This window comes from Salvelinus fontinalis, chromosome 18, assembly GCF_029448725.1.
Source record: "Salvelinus fontinalis isolate EN_2023a chromosome 18, ASM2944872v1, whole genome shotgun sequence".
NCBI lineage: Eukaryota > Metazoa > Chordata > Actinopteri > Salmoniformes > Salmonidae > Salvelinus > Salvelinus fontinalis.
The window spans coordinates 34,471,283-34,488,003 of record NC_074682.1 but is presented as its reverse complement, the minus strand read 5'-3'; the positions used below and the strand labels follow the sequence as shown (position 1 = coordinate 34,488,003).

Genomic DNA, 16,721 nt, shown 5'->3' with positions numbered 1-16,721 from the left:
ATTTCTTAAGTGTATCTTTAAGCCATTGGGTTTTATAACATTTGAATGTTACACTTACAATCTCATGTCGTTGATCACACTTTCGGCAATTTAATTTTAAATCCTTGACGCTAGATTCAGCCAGACACCCACCCACAGGCAGATAATGGGTATGTACGTCACCCAAACCATGCCTTTTCCCAGCCAATCTCCTTTGTTGGCCTGTTCCTCTCTCAACCTTCACCTACCATCAAACCACCTACACCTACCATCACCTTCAACGAGGTACTGGGGATTTTTACCAGCACAGTCAGAATTTACCTACACAAACTCGTCACATTCACCATGTTCCTACTGTCCGCCTACAGGTTTACCCCGAAGCTCTTAAATTCAACGAAGGTGAGACCGGTAAATGATATGGGCGCTGCATTGTCCCGCCCCATGCCATAACGTTAGCTAGCTAGTATGCTAAAACTTTGGTTAGCCACTTGCCAATAAGAATAAACGTGAAGTTAGCATTTAGCTATCGTAACTAGCTAACAGACTTTAGGCCGTAGCTAAGTGATGTGTAGATAACTAATCAGTTAACTTTAGAACAAGTTCACATTCAGGTAGCCAAATCAAACTAACGTTATGTTTTACTAGTTAGCCAGCTAACGTTAAGCTATGTACCGTAGACTATAAAATATATAGACTTTATGAAGCTAGCACGGTAATGTGTTTAGTGGCTAGCTGTTGCCATCTTTGATAACATGAATTAGCTAAATGTCTATGCTTGAGTTTCGTAGCTACCTAGCGAACTAGCACACTGTAGTTGGCTAGCTCGCCCCTAGGCTCCGGTTTTAGTTTGTAATGACAATCTGGGAGAATTATTTTAAAAAACAAAGACATCTAGCTAGATGATACTGTATCGTACTTATGTGGGCCTTCACTGCCTTGATATTGTGTCAAGGACTCAGAGTTGATTAAATCAGATACCGGCTGTCCAACGTCAGTTACTTGTACACTACTGTAGGTTTTAGGCAAGTACTAGTAACCAACTATAAAGTAGGTTACCATATCTTGCAATGCAGCTTCATTCCCGCAATGTTACTCACAGCAGGAGGCAAATTACAGTCTTTCGTTGGCTCTAACTCTTCTGGAAAAGGCATCTCTTGCATGCAAAGCAAAAGAGGACCAGCCATGTTTGATTAGCTGGAACACATAGCTAGCAGCACATAACGTTAGAATAGTTGCATTTGAGTGAATTGTACAGGCTACCTAACTTTTCCGTTATTTCTTGATTGTGTGAAGGCATCTTGTTTCCAGTTGGGCAAAGCTCTATTTTTCTGTCAATCCAAGGTCAGATCTCTGTACATTCTGACTTGAGGTTAAAAAAAAAAGTGCTTGTGTCCTTATGGCCCTAAAACACTTAGAACATGGATGCTCTTTAGACACAGTGCTGTGAGCAATGCTTTGACTGAATCAGTTCTACCTTAGAATACATAAATGCATTGGCATATGTAGGCCTATTTGCCACTGCACACGTCTATCGTTCAGCAATTTTCTGTTTGTTATCCTTTGTCATGGAACTCACACTAAAGTTTCTCTCCTGCAGTGATTAGGTGGGCTAGGTCATCTTTAGGTGCACAGGCTAGGTCATTGTTAGTCATACAGGCTAGGTCATTGTTAGTCATACAGGCTAGGTCATTGTTAGTCATACAGGCTAGGTCATTGTTAGTCATACAGGCTAGGTCATTGTTAGTGATACAGGCTAGGTCATGGTTAGGGATGCAGCCTTGGTCATTGTTAGGGATACAGCCTAGGTCATTGTTGGGGATACTTTGCAGTGCATTGTGGCTTGCTGATGTTTTAAAGTGAGGACTAACGCCCCTCTGATTATTGAAACTTGAAACCTTTCTCTGCCTGTCTGTGATACATGTCGGAGATTTAACCTATTTTGACTGATTGCATCTCTCTTGACACCCCTTCTTGTGCCTCAGAGCACAGCATGTCTCTTCGCCGCTTCCAGAAATGCCACTACATCAACAGTAAGTACCCTGACTGGACCTCCTTCATTTTTCAATTTGATTTACACACATATGCTTTTTACCTAGCAGTGCTGTGATGTTTTGAACTGAGTGGCCCTCATAATTGAGTTGTCTTTCTAACTGTGACGTATTGTATTTTTCTCTGTGCCGTTGCAGAACCTGAGAGATGTGCTTTCGGATCTCGTCCCTAAAGAACAGAGTAGGGTTAAGAATTTCAAAACGCAGTATGGCAAGACCAACATCGGCTCAATCACTGTGGATATGGTACTTTCTGTTCAACTGTCATTTGTAAACGTTCTACATTATTAGACGTACCCCTTTCAGTGCCTGTTGTAGTGTGAATATGGTAGCTGTTGATGTTAAATGTGTGTGCCCTTGTCTTTACAGATCTACGGTGGGATGAGAGGTATGAAGGGCCTGGTGTATGAGACCTCAGTGCTGGATGCAGATGAGGTGAGTTGGTCTGTGCAGGGAAAGCCCCTTGACAGAGAACTGAATGCAAGCTCAGTATCAGGTAGGGGAATAGATTGGGCATTTTAACCATTTTCAGTTGCTTGTTGGTATCTTAGATTGTTTACACTTAGGTGGGTAGGCAACTAGATTCAGCTGTAGGCTGATTTTTGTTTTATTGAATGGTTGGTGGGCTGGAACACAATTATAATCATTTGTATACTGCAAATTGATGACAATTAAGCCACATAATAATTTCATACGTTGATTACATTGAGACACGGTCACATAAGTCATTTTTTTAAAATATTTTTTTTTTTTTTAGAATTTGCGGGAATTCTTAGAGATATTAGGATTTTGCCGGTTGCCAACCCCTGGCCTAGATGACACATACAATTTAGGCATGCCCTTTAGTGATTCATTTCAGGTGGCTGAGCTGAAGAGAATTGTTTTGAAAGAGAATGATTTCCACACTTGCTTAGTACTCCTCTGAGGGAGATGGCAGAATGCAAATGAATTGAATAGTACTAAATGAAATGGAACTAAATAAAAACCATCCTGTGTCTGATGCTTGAAGCTAGACAACTAGCTACTTAAACAGTGACTTGACCTTAAGTCCCACCATACTCATCAGCTTACATTAGCTGAGAATAAGGAAGGTGATATTTTGCAGCCATTTCAGCACCACTTACGGATATTGGCTTAAAAGTCATAAGATAATTCATGTCACATAGGGTCAATGGGTTATGTAATGTCAATGTGGGGTCAAAGGTATTTGAATAAAACAGACTGAGGGAGGTTTTTGGTGGTTGCATCCCTGTTCCACCCCTATATATTAATTTATTAATGCATGCAAATGCACCCAGTGTATATATGCAAATGAGGCACATAACATTTTCTTTATTTTGTCACAAATTATATGTTTTCATCTGAGATATATATATACACACACACACACACACACACACAGTTGAAGTCGGAAGTTTACATACACCTAAGCCAAATACATTTAAACTTAGTTCTGCACAATTCCTGACATTTAATCCTAGTAAAAATTCCCTGTCTTAGGTCAGTTAGGATCACCACTTTATTTTAAGAATGTGAAATGTCAGAATAATAGTAGAGAGAATGATATATTTCAGCTTTTATTTATTTCATCACATTCCCAGTGGGTCAGAAGTTTACATACACTCAATTAGTATTTGGTAGCATTGCCTTTAAATTATTTAACTTGGGTCAAATGTTTTGGGTAGCCTTCCACAAGCTTCCCACAATCAGTTGGGTGCATTTTGGGCCATTCCTCCTGACAGAGCTGGTGTAACTGAGTCAGGTTTGTAGGCCTCCTTGCTCGCACACGCTTTTTCAGTTCTGCCCACACATTTTCTATAGGATTGAGGTCAGGGCTTTGTGATGGCGACTCCAATACCTTGACTTTGTTGTCCTTAAGCCATTTTGCCACAACTTTGGAAGTATGGTCATTGTCCATTTGGAAGACCCATTTGCGACCAAGCGTTAACTTCCTGACTGTCTTGATGTTGTTTCAATATATCCACATAATTTTCCTTTCTTCATGATGCCATCTATTTTGTGAAGTGCACCAGTCCCTCCTGCAGCAAAGCACCCCCACAACATGATGCTGTCACCCCCGTGCTTCACGGTTGGGATGGTGTTCATCGGCTTGCAAGCCTCCCCCTTTTTCCTCCAAACATAACGATGGTCATTATGGCCAAACAGTTCTATTTTTGTTTCATCAGACCAGAGGACATTTCTCCAAAAAGTACAATCTTTGTCCCCATGTGCAGTTGCAAACCGTAGTCTGGCTTTTTTTGTGGTGGTTTTGGAGCAGTGGCTTCTTCCTTGCTGAGCGGCCTTTCAGGTTATGTCGATATAGGACTCGTTTACTGTGGATATAGATACTTTTGTACCTGTTTACTCCAGCATCTTCACAGAGTCCTTTGCTGTTGTTCTGGGATTGATTTGCACTTTTCGCACCAAAGTACGTTCCTGGGGGGTATGACGGCTACGTGGTCCTATGGTGTTTATACTTGCGTACTATTGTTTGTAGGGATGAACGTGGTACCTTCAGGCGTTTGGAAATTACTCCCAAGTATGAACCAACCTTGTGGAGGTCTACAATTTTTTCCGGAGGTCTTGGCTGATTTCTTTTGATTTTCCCATGATGTCAAGCAAAGAGGCACTGAGTTTGAAGGTAGGCAATGAAATACATCCACAGGTACACCTCCAATTGACTCTATGTCAATTAGCCTATCAGAAGTTTCTAAAGCCATGACATAATTTTCTTGAATTTTCCAAGCTGTTTAAAGGCACAGTCAACTTAGTGTATGTAAACTTCTGACCCACTGGAATTGTGATACAGTGAAATAATCTGTCTGTAAACAATTGTTGGAAAAATTACTTGTGTCATGCACAAAGTAGATGTCCTAACCGACTTGCCAAAACTACAATTTGTTAACAATTTGTGGAGTTATTAAAACTAGTTTTTCAACGACTCCAACCTAAGTGTATGTAAACTCCCGACTTCAACTGTAAGTGCATTATTAAAAAAGACTTACTCACTTTTATTGTAAGAATAGAATATGTTTCTGTACACTTGTACATTCATGTGGATGCTACCAGGATTATGGATAATGAGTGTGAAGGTTAGAGGCATAAAGATCATACCTCCCCTGTTACTGGTAATGGTGAGGTAAGCATGTTTTGTTGTAGCCTTTGTAACTTTCCTACTCATCATTGTCATGATTCATTCATGATTTTTCTTAATCCTGGCATTATCAGGAATAATTTAGAAGTCTTTAGAATCATCTTATCTGCTCACTTATAAAGAAGTGTGCTTCAGTTATCATTCAGTTACAAAACAAACTGCAAATGCATCCAACGAGTTTGTAGAGTCACAATCTTGATGTAGTCATTGCGTGCAAGGAATAATAGGACCAAATACTAATATTTGGACTACTTTGATACATAAGTGCTGTCATTTCTAAACGGTTAAACATATATATGAAAATACCCTCAAATAAAAGGTGACATTCTGTACTGTTGCCTCATGATGGGTATAGACACCCCTACCCCCACACACACAAAATTGCTTAACATTCTACAAATACATATGGAGGGGAGTGTAGATATCTTTTAAAAACATTTTTTGTTAGGGAATTCGTTTCCGTGGCTACAGCATTCCGGAGTGCCAGCAGCTGTTGCCCAAGGCTCCAGGAGGTGCCGAGCCATTGCCCGAAGGTCTGTTCTGGCTGCTGGTGACAGGCCAGGTGCCCACAGAGGAACAGGTGAGTGTTAGCTAGGTAACTCATTACGGAGAGAGAGTATGGCACATCAGCTTAAATGTTGTTACAACAACCCTTTGCATAATGGTACAGATCAAATTATGTATATATTCAATAAGAGGTTGACCCGTATACCATAAACCACAACATAAAGCTTAACCACAGACAAATAGCTCTTCATCTTATCTCTGGGAGGAGGTTTGCTTCCATTTTGGTTTAGTGACGGACTATATTTTGCATACAAAACTACATTACGTTTGGTGTGCATAGCTTGACCAATGAACCAATTAACCTATTTGTGTATTGTCTGTCCCCAGGTGAACTGGCTGTCCAAGGAGTGGGCCAAGCGTGCAGCTCTTCCCTCCCACGTGGTCACCATGCTGGATAACTTCCCCACCAACCTCCACCCCATGTCTCAGTTCAGCTCCGCCATCACAGCTCTGAACAGTGAGAGTAGCTTCGCCCGGGCCTACTCCGAGGGAGTCAACAAGGCCATGTACTGGGAGGTGAGCTCAGGAAACATACCCTAAAGAATGTTGAACAGTGCACGCTTTTGTGGGAAACCATTTTGTTCAATAGGACAAACCGTTGTGAAATGTAGCAACATGTCAATGCGCCACAGTTATAAGAAGTTAAGATGGTGGAATCTGAACAAATGTGTTAAAAATCTGTTGAAAGAGTGCCTTCTTTCCGATTACACTATTGACATAAATTATTCTCTTCTCTCAGTTTGTCTATGAAGACTCCATGGATCTGATCGCTAAACTGCCATGCGTTGCAGCCAAGATTTACCGCAACCTTTACCGTGAGGGCAGCAGCATCGGCGCCATCGACTCCAGTCTGGACTGGTCCCACAACTTCACCAACATGCTGGGCTACAGCGATGCCACGTTCACTGAGCTCATGCGCCTGTACCTCACCATCCACAGGTCAGTTTTATAGAGAGTGCTACTTCATTCATAATACATTTTTCTAAGTTTATCATCCATTACTCTACCGTGGTAACTTTAGGGTGTGCATATTCAGCTCCTGCTCCGTCATTGCACAATGCAGTTATGTGGCTGCATCATTTATTCTTTCATTCACTCCCCTTTGCTATAGTGACCATGAGGGTGGTAATGTGAGTGCTCACACCAGCCACTTAGTGGGCAGTGCCCTGTCTGACCCCTACCTGTCCTTCAGCGCAGCTATGAACGGATTGGCCGGACCTCTTCATGGACTGGCTAACCAGGTGTGTATGGATGCTAATGTCAAAGTTAACATGTGTGTAAATATACTGAAAACTGACTGTACAAAACATTAGGAACACCTTCCTAATATTGAATTGCACCACCTTTTGCCCTCAGAACGGCCTGAATTTGTCGGGGAATGAACTCTACAAGGTGTCGAAAGCATTCCACAGGGATGCTGACCCATGTTGACTCCAATGCTTCCCACAGTTGTCAAATTGTCTGGATTCTTCATGTACACAGAAAACTATTGAGCCTGAAAAACTCAGCAGCGTTGCAGATCTTGACACACTCAAACTGGTGTGCCTGGCACCTATTATTACCATACCCCGTTCAAAGGCACTTACGTTTTTTGTCTTGCCCATTCAACCTCGGAATTGCACACACACACAATCCATGTCTCAATTGTCTGAATGCTTAAAAATCCTTTAACTTCATATGGCTGCAATCCCGTTAATGGGATCGATATGACAACAGCCAGTGAAAGTGCAGGGCGCCAAATTCAAACAGAAATCTCATAATTAAAATTCCTCAAACATACATGTGTCTTATACCATTTTAAAGGTAATCTTTTTGTTAATCCCAACAAAGTGTCCGATTTCAAATAGGCTTTTCAGCAAAAGCACCACAAACGATTATGTTAGGTCACCAACTCAAAGAAAAATTCAGCCATTTTTCCAGCAAAAGAGAGGAGCCACAAATAACACAAATAGAGATAAAATGAATCACTAACCTTTGATGATCATCATCAGATGACACTCATAGGACTTCATGTTACACAATACATGCATGTTTTGTTTGATAAGGTTCATATTTATATAAAAATCTGAGTTTACATTGGCGTGTTACATTCACTAGTTTCAAAAACATCCAGTGATAGTGCATAGCCACATAATTTCAACAGAAATACTCATCATAAATGTAGATGATAATACAAGTTATACACATGGAATTATAGATATACCTCTCCTTAATGCAACCGCGGTGTCAGATTGCAAAAAAAAATTACGGAAAAAGCAAATCATGCAATAATCTGAAATGGAGCTCAGAACAATAGTAAAATTAGCCGCCATGTTGGAGTAAACAGAAACCAGAAAATACATGATAAATGTTTCCTTACCTTTGATGAACTTCATCAGAATGCAGTCCTAGGAATCCCAGGTCCACAATAAATGCTTGATTTGTTCGATATTGTCTTATTTATGTCCAATTAGCTACTTTGGTTAGCGCGTTTGGTAAACAATTCCAAAGTCAAAGCGCGTCCACTATAACGTGACAATGTCCAAAAGTTCCGTAACAGTCAGTAGAAACATGTCAAATGATGTATTGAATCAATCTTTAGAATGTTGTTAACATACATCTTGAATAACGTTCCAACCGGAGAATTACATTGACTTCAGTTGAGCGATGGAACAGAGCTGCCTCCCACGTGAACGCGCATGGTCAAAGCGTGGTCACCTCATGGCTTTGGTTACTCATTCCTGTCTCCTTCGGTCCCCCTTCACAGCAGAGTCATCAGACAAAGTTCTATTGACTGTTGACATCTAGTGGAAGCCGTAGGAAGTGAAAACTCATCTATCTCGCTGTAATTTCAATGAGAGCTTGGTTGAAAAACTACCAAAAATTCCAAAACAGGGAGTGGAACTTCTCAGGTTTTTGCCTGCCATGAGTTCTGTTATACTCAGACATAATTCAAACAGTTTTAGAAACTTGAGTGTTTTCTATCCAATACTAATAATAATATGCATATATTAGCAACTATGACTGAGGAGCAGGCCGTTTACTCTGGGCACCTCTGCACCTTTCATCCAAGCTACCCAATACTGCCCCTGCAGCCATAAGTTAACCTGTCTCCTCTCCTTCATCTACACTGATTGAAGTGGATTTAATAGTTAAGGGATCATAGCGTTCACCTGGTCAGTCTGTCATGGAAAGAGCAGGTGTTCCTAATGTTTTGTACACTCGGCACACACACACACACACACACACACACACACACACACACACACACACACACACACACACACACACATTACCAGTCAAAAGTTTGGAAACACCTACTCATTCCAGGGTTTTTCTTTATTTTGACTTTTTTCTACATTGTAGAATAATAGCGAAGACATCAACTATGAAATAACATATGGAATCATGTAGTAACCAAAACAGTGTTAAACAAATCAAAATCAAAATATATTTTATATTTGAAGTTCTTCAAAGTAGCCACCCTTTGCCTTGATGACAGCATTGCCAAGAGTGTACATTCTCTCAACCAGCTTCATGAGGTAGTCACCTGTAATGCATTTAAATTAACAGGTGTGCCTAAAGTTAATTTCTGGAATTTTTTCCCCTTAATGCATTTGAGCCAATCAGTTGTGTTGTGAAAAGGTAGGGGTGGTATACAGAACATGGCCCTATTTGGTCAAATACGAAGTCCATATTTTGGCAAGAACAGCTCAAATAAGCAAAGAGAAATGACAGTCCCTTACTTTAATGCAGAAATTTTGAAGTTTCTTCAAGTGCAGTCGCAAAAACCATCAAAAACCATCGATTTCAGTAATCCACTCGTTCAACATGCAGAGAAAGGAATCCAAAAAGCTACCGCGAAACTTTGTTAAAATAAGTCAAAATAAGTTTATTTAATCCTCAGGTACCCTAAAATGTAATCAAATTATACTATTTCATACGGAAAGAAGTATGTTCAATAAAAAAGCAAAATAAGCAGGTGAGCGTCCTCTTTGTCGCACACGCACAGACAGATTTCCAACTCTAACTCCCAGTACCAAACTTCTTCCTTGTTTGGGAAGAAACAAGCCTGAAACCTTGAGCAAACACTGACATCTAGTGGAAGCCATAGGAATTGCAATCTGGGAGTTGGAATTGCATATGACCCATAGCTTTCCATTGTAAGAGCATGGGCTCCATTTTTTCCCGGTTGGATTTTCTCCTACCATATCAATTGTGTTATAGTCTCATACATTATTTTAACATTTCTAAAACTTCAAAGTGTTTTATTATCCAGTGGTACCAATTATATCCATATCCTGGCTTCTGGGCCTGAGTAAAAGGCAGTTTACTTTGGGCACGTCAGTCAGACAGGAAGTGGAGAAAAATAGACCCTAGCCTGAAGATTAAGTGCCGTCCACAGGGTATGGCATGCCTTTGCAAAAGGGAGTGATAGCCTTCCTTCTTCAAGATATCATTTGCCCTGTACAAATCTCCCACTTTACCACCACCAAAGCACCCCCAGAACATCACATTGCCTCCACTATGCTTGACAGATGGCGTCAAGCACTCCTCCAGCTTCTTTTCATTTTTTCTGTGTCTCATGAATGTTCTTTGTGATCACCTCAAACTTAGATTTGTCTGTCCGTAACACTTTTTTTCCAATCTTTCTCTGTCCAGTGTCTTTTGCCCATCTTAATAATTTATTTTTATTGGCCAGTCTGAGATATGGCTTTTCTTTGCAACTCTGCCTAGAAGGCCAGCATCCTGGAGTCACCTCTTCACTGTTGACGTTGAGGCAGGTGTTTTGCGGGTACTATTTAATGAAGCTGCCAGTTGAGGACTTGTGAGGCGTCTTTCTCAAACTAGACACTCTAATGTACTTTGTCCTCTTGCTCAGTTGTGCACCAGGTCTTCCCACTCTTTCTATTCTGGTTAGAGCCAGTTTGCGCTGTTCTGTGAAGGTAGTAGTACAGTGTTGTACGATATCTTCAGTTTCTTGGCAATTTCTTGCATGGAATAGCCTTAATTTCTCAGAACAAGGATAGACTGACGAGTTTCAGAAGAAAGGTATTTGTTTCTGGCCATTTTGAGCCTGTAATCAAACCCACAAATGCTGATGCTCCAAATACTCAACTAGTCTAAAGAAGGCAGGTTTTATTGCTTCTTTAATCAGGACAACAGTTTTCAGCTATGCTAACATAATTGCAAAAGGGTTTTCTAATGATCACTTAGCCTTTTTAAAACGATGAACTTGGATTAGCCAACAACATGCCAATTGGAACACAGAAGTGATGGTTGCTGATAATTGGCCTCTGTACGCCTATGTAGATATTCCATTAAAAATCAGCCGTTTCCAGCTACAATTGTCATTTACATTACATTTAAGTCATTTAGCAGACGCTCTTATCCAGAGCGACTTACAAATTGGTGCATTCACCTAATGACATCCAGTGGAGCAGCCACTTTACAATAGTGCATCTAAATCTTTTAAGGGGGGGGGGGGGGGGGGCAGAAGGATTGCTTTATCCTATCCTAGGTATTCCTTGAAGAGGTGGGGTTTCAGGTGTCTCCGGAAGGTGGTGATTGACTCCGCTGTCCTGGCGTCGTGAGGGAGTTTGTTCCACCATTGGGGTGCCAGAGCAGCGAACAGTTTTGACTGGGCTGAGCGGGAACTGTACTTCCTCAGTGGTAGGGAGGCGAGCAGGCCAGAGGTGGATGAACGCAGTGCCCTTGTTTGGGTGTAGGGCCTGATCAGAGCCTGAAGGTACTGAGGTGCCGTTCCCCTCACAGCTCCGTAGGCAAGCACCATGGTCTTGTAGCGGATGCGAGCTTCAACTGGAAGCCAGTGGAGAGAGCGGAGGAGCGGGGTGACGTGAGAGAACTTGGGAAGGTTGAACACCAGACGGGCTGCGGCGTTCTGGATGAGTTGTAGGGGTTTGATGGCACAGGCAGGGAGCCCAGCCAACAGCGAGTTGCAGTAATCCAGACGGGAGATGACAAGTGCCTGGATTAGGACCTGCGCCGCTTCCTGTGTGAGGCAGGGTCGTACTCTGCGGATGTTGTAGAGCATGAACCTACAGGAACGGGCCACCGCCTTGATGTTAGTTGAGAACGACAGGGTGTTGTCCAGGATCACGCCAAGGTTCTTAGCGCTCTGGGAGGAGGACACAATGGAGTTGTCAACCGTGATGGCGAGATCATGGAACGGGCAGTCCTTCCCCGGGAGGAAGAGCAGCTCCGTCTTGCCGAGGTTCAGCTTGAGGTGGTGATCCGTCATCCACACTGATATGTCTGCCAGACATGCAGAGATGCGATTCGCCACCTGGTCATCAGAAGGGGGAAAGGAGAAGATTAGTTGTGTGTCGTCTGCATAGCAATGATAGGAGAGACCATGTGAGGTTATGACAGAGCCAAGTGACTTGGTGTATAGCCTTGGTGTATTGTCATTTACAATGTCTACACTGTATTTCTGATCAATTAGATATTATTTTAAAATTGCTTTTCTTTCAAAAACAACGACATTTCTAAGTGATTCCATGTTTGAATGGTTGTGTGTGTATTTATATATGTGTGCTATTTAACAGACATCTTTATCCAAAGGTATTATCTGTTTTCATTCAAAGCAAGGCTTTCAACCTCTCACCATTAACATAGTAGAGAGAGAGGATGACTATGGAACTATAATAAGCTCAGTAGTGGAAATGGAGAATGAAAGCAGTGATTTTGTTTTGGTTGGAGTGAGCCCCTGCCTTACCTATGCCCCTTGTAGGAGGTGCTGGTATGGCTGACGGCCCTGCAGAAGGAGATGGGAGGAGAGGTGTCTGACGAGGCCATGAGAGACTACATCTGGAACACCCTCAAGTCTGGAAGGGTAAGTGGTCTGGACTGGAGGGTATGCGAAGTTGGGTGAATGAGGTGGATGAGTCAAGGTCAGGAAACCCAAAGGAAACTTTACCATCTACCTAAAAGTGTAGTGAACAGGTGTACAAAAGAAAGGATGCATTTACGTTTTCATTTGAGGAATAAGCTGCAAGGGGAATGATATATGTAACCTCAAAGATATTCATCCTACCCTTTTTGACCTTCTGTTTGCGTTCTCTCAGGTGGTTCCAGGTTACGGCCATGCTGTCCTGAGGAAGACAGACCCCAGGTACACCTGCCAGCAGGAGTTTGCCTTCAAGCACCTGCCCGACGACCCCATGTTCAAACTGGTGCACCAACTCTACAAGATCGTGCCCAACGTGCTGCTGGAGCAGGGCAAGGCCAAGAACCCCTGGCCCAACGTGGACGCCCACAGTGGAGTGCTGCTGCAGGTGAGTGGTGGGGTTACAGGAGGATGGAGCCAACTATTGCAGTATACTTTCAACTGATTGGGAGGGACACTGCATGAAGGTTACAAGAAAGGCCTCCACCATCTCTTGAAGGAATGAAGGAAAATGTAAAGGTCTAATTTGAGCTTCTCTTCATAGTTTGTTCCATCTTAGTGAACTGTCAGAGACAAAAAAAAAAGTCTAGGCGCTCTTCTACTCTACTTGAGCTGTCCCTTATCTTCCTACAAAGCCCTTATATATCACATACAATTGGGAGCGCAATAATGAAATACCTTGTTCTGTGCAATTAACCCTCCATCCCCTTCTCTCCTGTCCTAACAGTACTATGGGATGACAGAGATGAACTACTACACGGTGCTGTTCGGCGTGTCCCGAGCCCTGGGGGTGCTGGCCCAGCTGATCTGGAGCCGAGCCCTGGGCTTCCCCCTGGAACGCCCAAAGTCCATGAGCACGGACGGACTCATGAACCTGGTGGGGGCCAACAAATCCGGGTAAAGATGAAGTATCAAAGGAAGAGGGAGGGAGGAGGATGAGGACAAAGAATAACAAAAGGGGGGCGGCAAAATATATAGTACACTTATGAAAACATTAAAGGGCCTTTGCTGGATTTAGCCGGTTCAAGTCAGTGACACCAAGGCTATATTTTTCCTTTCGTTGAGCCGTGGTAGTTGTCTTGAGATTGAAGATGACTTGGTTTTGTAAAGAAATCCTAAAATCATGTCAATTTTTTTGTTCTAAAATGTGGGGCACTCGCATTGTCTCACGGAATTATCCAAAATACCAAAACAAAAGACAACACTGCATGGCAAGCAAGGTCCTTCTGTAATATAACCACTCTAATCTGGCCTAGCAGGTTAGAATATGTACAGTATGCAAATGACCAGGGTCGGTAGATTAGTAATAGGGTACTGCAGCCCCTTTCATCACTGACTGACGTCACACCGCTATCAATTAAGGCAGAGTTCACTTATTACACCTCCACCTCTTTCTGGCAGTATTCACCAACTCCGTGGCACCTCTGGTAATCAGAATACTCTGCAGGTTGCTTTGTACAGTGCTTCACAAATGGCGCTATCTGTTCACTTGGGAAGGGAGGTTGTTTTGAAAAGTGATAGACAGGGTAAGACAGCACTGTTTCCTGAGCTGAAAGGACTTTGACTGATTTTTTAATATTTTCTATCAGATTCGGGTGGAGGGGAAGAGTGTGAGAATTAATCTTTTAGACTTTTTCTTCAAGACCCGAGGGCAACCTTAAAACATCAATTGAACTCAATAAATTTTCTCTTTTTATCGGCAAAATGACTAATTGAAGAGATGGCTAGCATTGACTAATGGCACACTTGACCCATTAAATCAATGTACTTAATGTTTTGTAAATGTTTGCTGGTTTTACTATGTCCTGAAATGTCTCATGTTGCTCATGAAACAAGCACATACACATCTGAAACACCATATGAAATAATCTAATGGTTGTGTTAACTGGATTGTTAAGATACATATTTGCTTGGTTTAGTTTTAAGGTTGCCCTCCGGTCTAGTGGTGGGGGGCCTTATGTGTTTGTAATAGTCTGTTTCAATGCAGACCTTATCCAATACACTCCAATTGGGCACAGAGGGCCCAACACCACCCCCTGGGTATTAATTTAATTTGTTTTCAAACAGCCCCCTACACTCTTTTCCCAGCTGATTCCTTCCCACATAGTATATATGTATTTTAGGTTTTACAAGTTTGTTCTGATCCTGTTTTAATCAAACCTCAGGTTATTCTGGTTTAAAGAGAAATACATCTGATGTGAGATCATTGTAAATTGAAGGAGGAATTTGAACTTTAATGTAGCAGAGTGGGATTGTACAGTGGATGTAGGAGAGAAAATGGAAAACAAAACAAAGTCCAATAAATGTTTTTATTAGCAATTACTCTTTCGAATACTCCGATTGTGGTGTTTATGTAACTGCAACAACTCATTCTTTCCTACAATAGAAATCCACAATGAACTGCCTATCACAACATTTATGGGGATGTGGTTGTTTCACATTCCTTAGCTGAATGCATTTCTAGAAGGTGCATTGGATAAGTGTCAGCTAAAAGACTACACAGTAATGTGTGGTCATAATGGGGTACCGCAGAGCCTCATGTTATTCAGTGCAGGCTGTGTATAGTACATACTGTATAAGTGTTGGCTGGCTGGAGTATTCTGAGGACGTCTCAGTTATTAATAGTGTTCCAGACGTTTCTCCACAGCACTCAAGTTTCTGCTTCCCTTTGGCCTAATCAAGATTCCATGCGCCTGTAGTACAGAGACTCTGGATTCTTCTGAAGTACAAATAAACAACAGATCAATGTGCTTTGGTAAGGTAATACAAAATATAAAATTGCTATGTGTAGCAACTGTGGGTACAAATGGGCTCACGAGGTGCTCTAACAATGGGGGCTGACTATATCGATGGCAAATTAGGAGAAATAACAATCACCACTGTGACATACAACCCTGTTAACTAAATGTCCTGATATTGACAAAAATACGGCAACAGTTGTACTGTAGTAGTATATTGACTTTGGTTTTAAAGAGCCTAAAATAGTTAACGCATAAAGGGAAGCACTGACTACCGGTAGTTGTAATGGCTGACAGGACCTTAGGAGCCCTGATTCCCACCAACAGTCACCACCTATATTAACCCTTAACATTAGCCACCAAAATAAACATAATGCAAATCAGGGAAATGTTATAGGACCATAATAAAGAAATCTCCCCTGCAATCTTTTAAATGAGGTAATAAGAATTTTACATGTAAACAAATATCAAATACCTCCATAATACTACACTGAACAAAAATAAAACGCAACAATTTCTAAGATTTTACTGAGCTACAGTTAATATAAGGAAATCAATTCAAATTAATAAATTGGGCCCTAATCTATGGATTTCTCATGACTGGGAATACAGATATGCATCTGTTCAGATGCCTTAAAAAAAAAAAAAAAAAAGTAAGGCCGTGGATCAGAAAACCAGTCAATATCTGGTGTGACCTCAATTTTTTTCCTCATGCAGCACGAGTCACATCTCCTTCACATAGGGTTGATTAGGCTGTTAATTGTCGCCTGTGGAATGTTGTCCCACTCTTCCAATGGCTGTGCGAAGTTGCTGGATATTGGCGGGAACTGGAACAAGCTGTCGTACACGTCAATCCAGAGCATCCCAAACATGAGGTGATGGCGGCGGATGATTGGTAAGACAATGGGCCTCAGGATCTCAAGGTCTCTGTGCTTTCAAATTGCCATTGATAAAATGCAATTGTGTTTGTTGTCCGTAGCTTATGCCTGTCTGCCCGTACCATAACCCCACCGCCATCATGGGGCACTCCGTTTACAATGTTGACCTCAGCAAACCGCTCATCGGATTCATCCGTAAAGAGCACATTTCTCCAGCATGCCAGTTGCCATCTAAGTTGAGCATTTGCCCATGAAGTCGGTTACAACGCCGAACTGCAGTCAGGTCAAGACCCTTGGTGAGGACGACGAGCAGGCAGATGAGCTTCCCTGATATGGTTTCTGACAGTTTGTGCAGAAATTCTTCGGTTGTGCAACCCCAGTTTCATCAGCTGGCTGGGTGGCTGGTCTCAAACGATTCCGCAGGTGAAGAAGCCGAATGTGGAGGTCCTGGGCTGATGTGGTTACACG

The 16,721-nt window shown here is 42.0% G+C and overlaps 1 protein-coding gene across 2 annotated transcripts; it reads left to right on the top strand.

The window, feature by feature from the left end:
• Positions 1-127: 127 nt before the first annotated feature.
• On the top strand, positions 128-14,959 carry LOC129815366 (citrate synthase, mitochondrial). Of its 2 annotated transcripts, XM_055869130.1 has the most exons (12): positions 128-264; positions 348-378; positions 1,962-2,009; positions 2,166-2,273; positions 2,397-2,462; positions 5,630-5,761; positions 6,076-6,264; positions 6,488-6,687; positions 6,860-6,989; positions 12,482-12,583; positions 12,816-13,025; positions 13,365-14,959. In XM_055869130.1, the coding sequence occupies exons 1-12, from the start codon at positions 146-148 to the stop codon at positions 13,536-13,538; spliced, it is 1,509 nt and encodes a 502-aa protein (XP_055725105.1). In that variant the 5' UTR covers positions 128-145; the 3' UTR covers positions 13,539-14,959. The 2 variants fall into 2 exon arrangements, with proteins under 2 accessions (XP_055725105.1, XP_055725106.1); XM_055869131.1 differs by lacking the exon at positions 348-378 and having other exon boundaries at positions 198-264.
• Positions 14,960-16,721: the final 1,762 nt, after the last annotated feature.

Bases quoted from the DNA above. Each gene is read 5' to 3' on its own strand.
- LOC129815366 (XM_055869130.1), top strand. From the start codon at position 146: ATGGGTATGTACGTCACCCAAACCATGCCTTTTCCCAGCCAATCTCCT. The intron at 2,010-2,165 runs GTAAGTACCCTG...GTGCCGTTGCAG, and splicing joins GAAATGCCACTACATCAACA to AACCTGAGAGATGTGCTTTC. The intron at 6,265-6,487 runs GTGAGCTCAGGA...CTCTTCTCTCAG, and splicing joins ACAAGGCCATGTACTGGGAG to TTTGTCTATGAAGACTCCAT.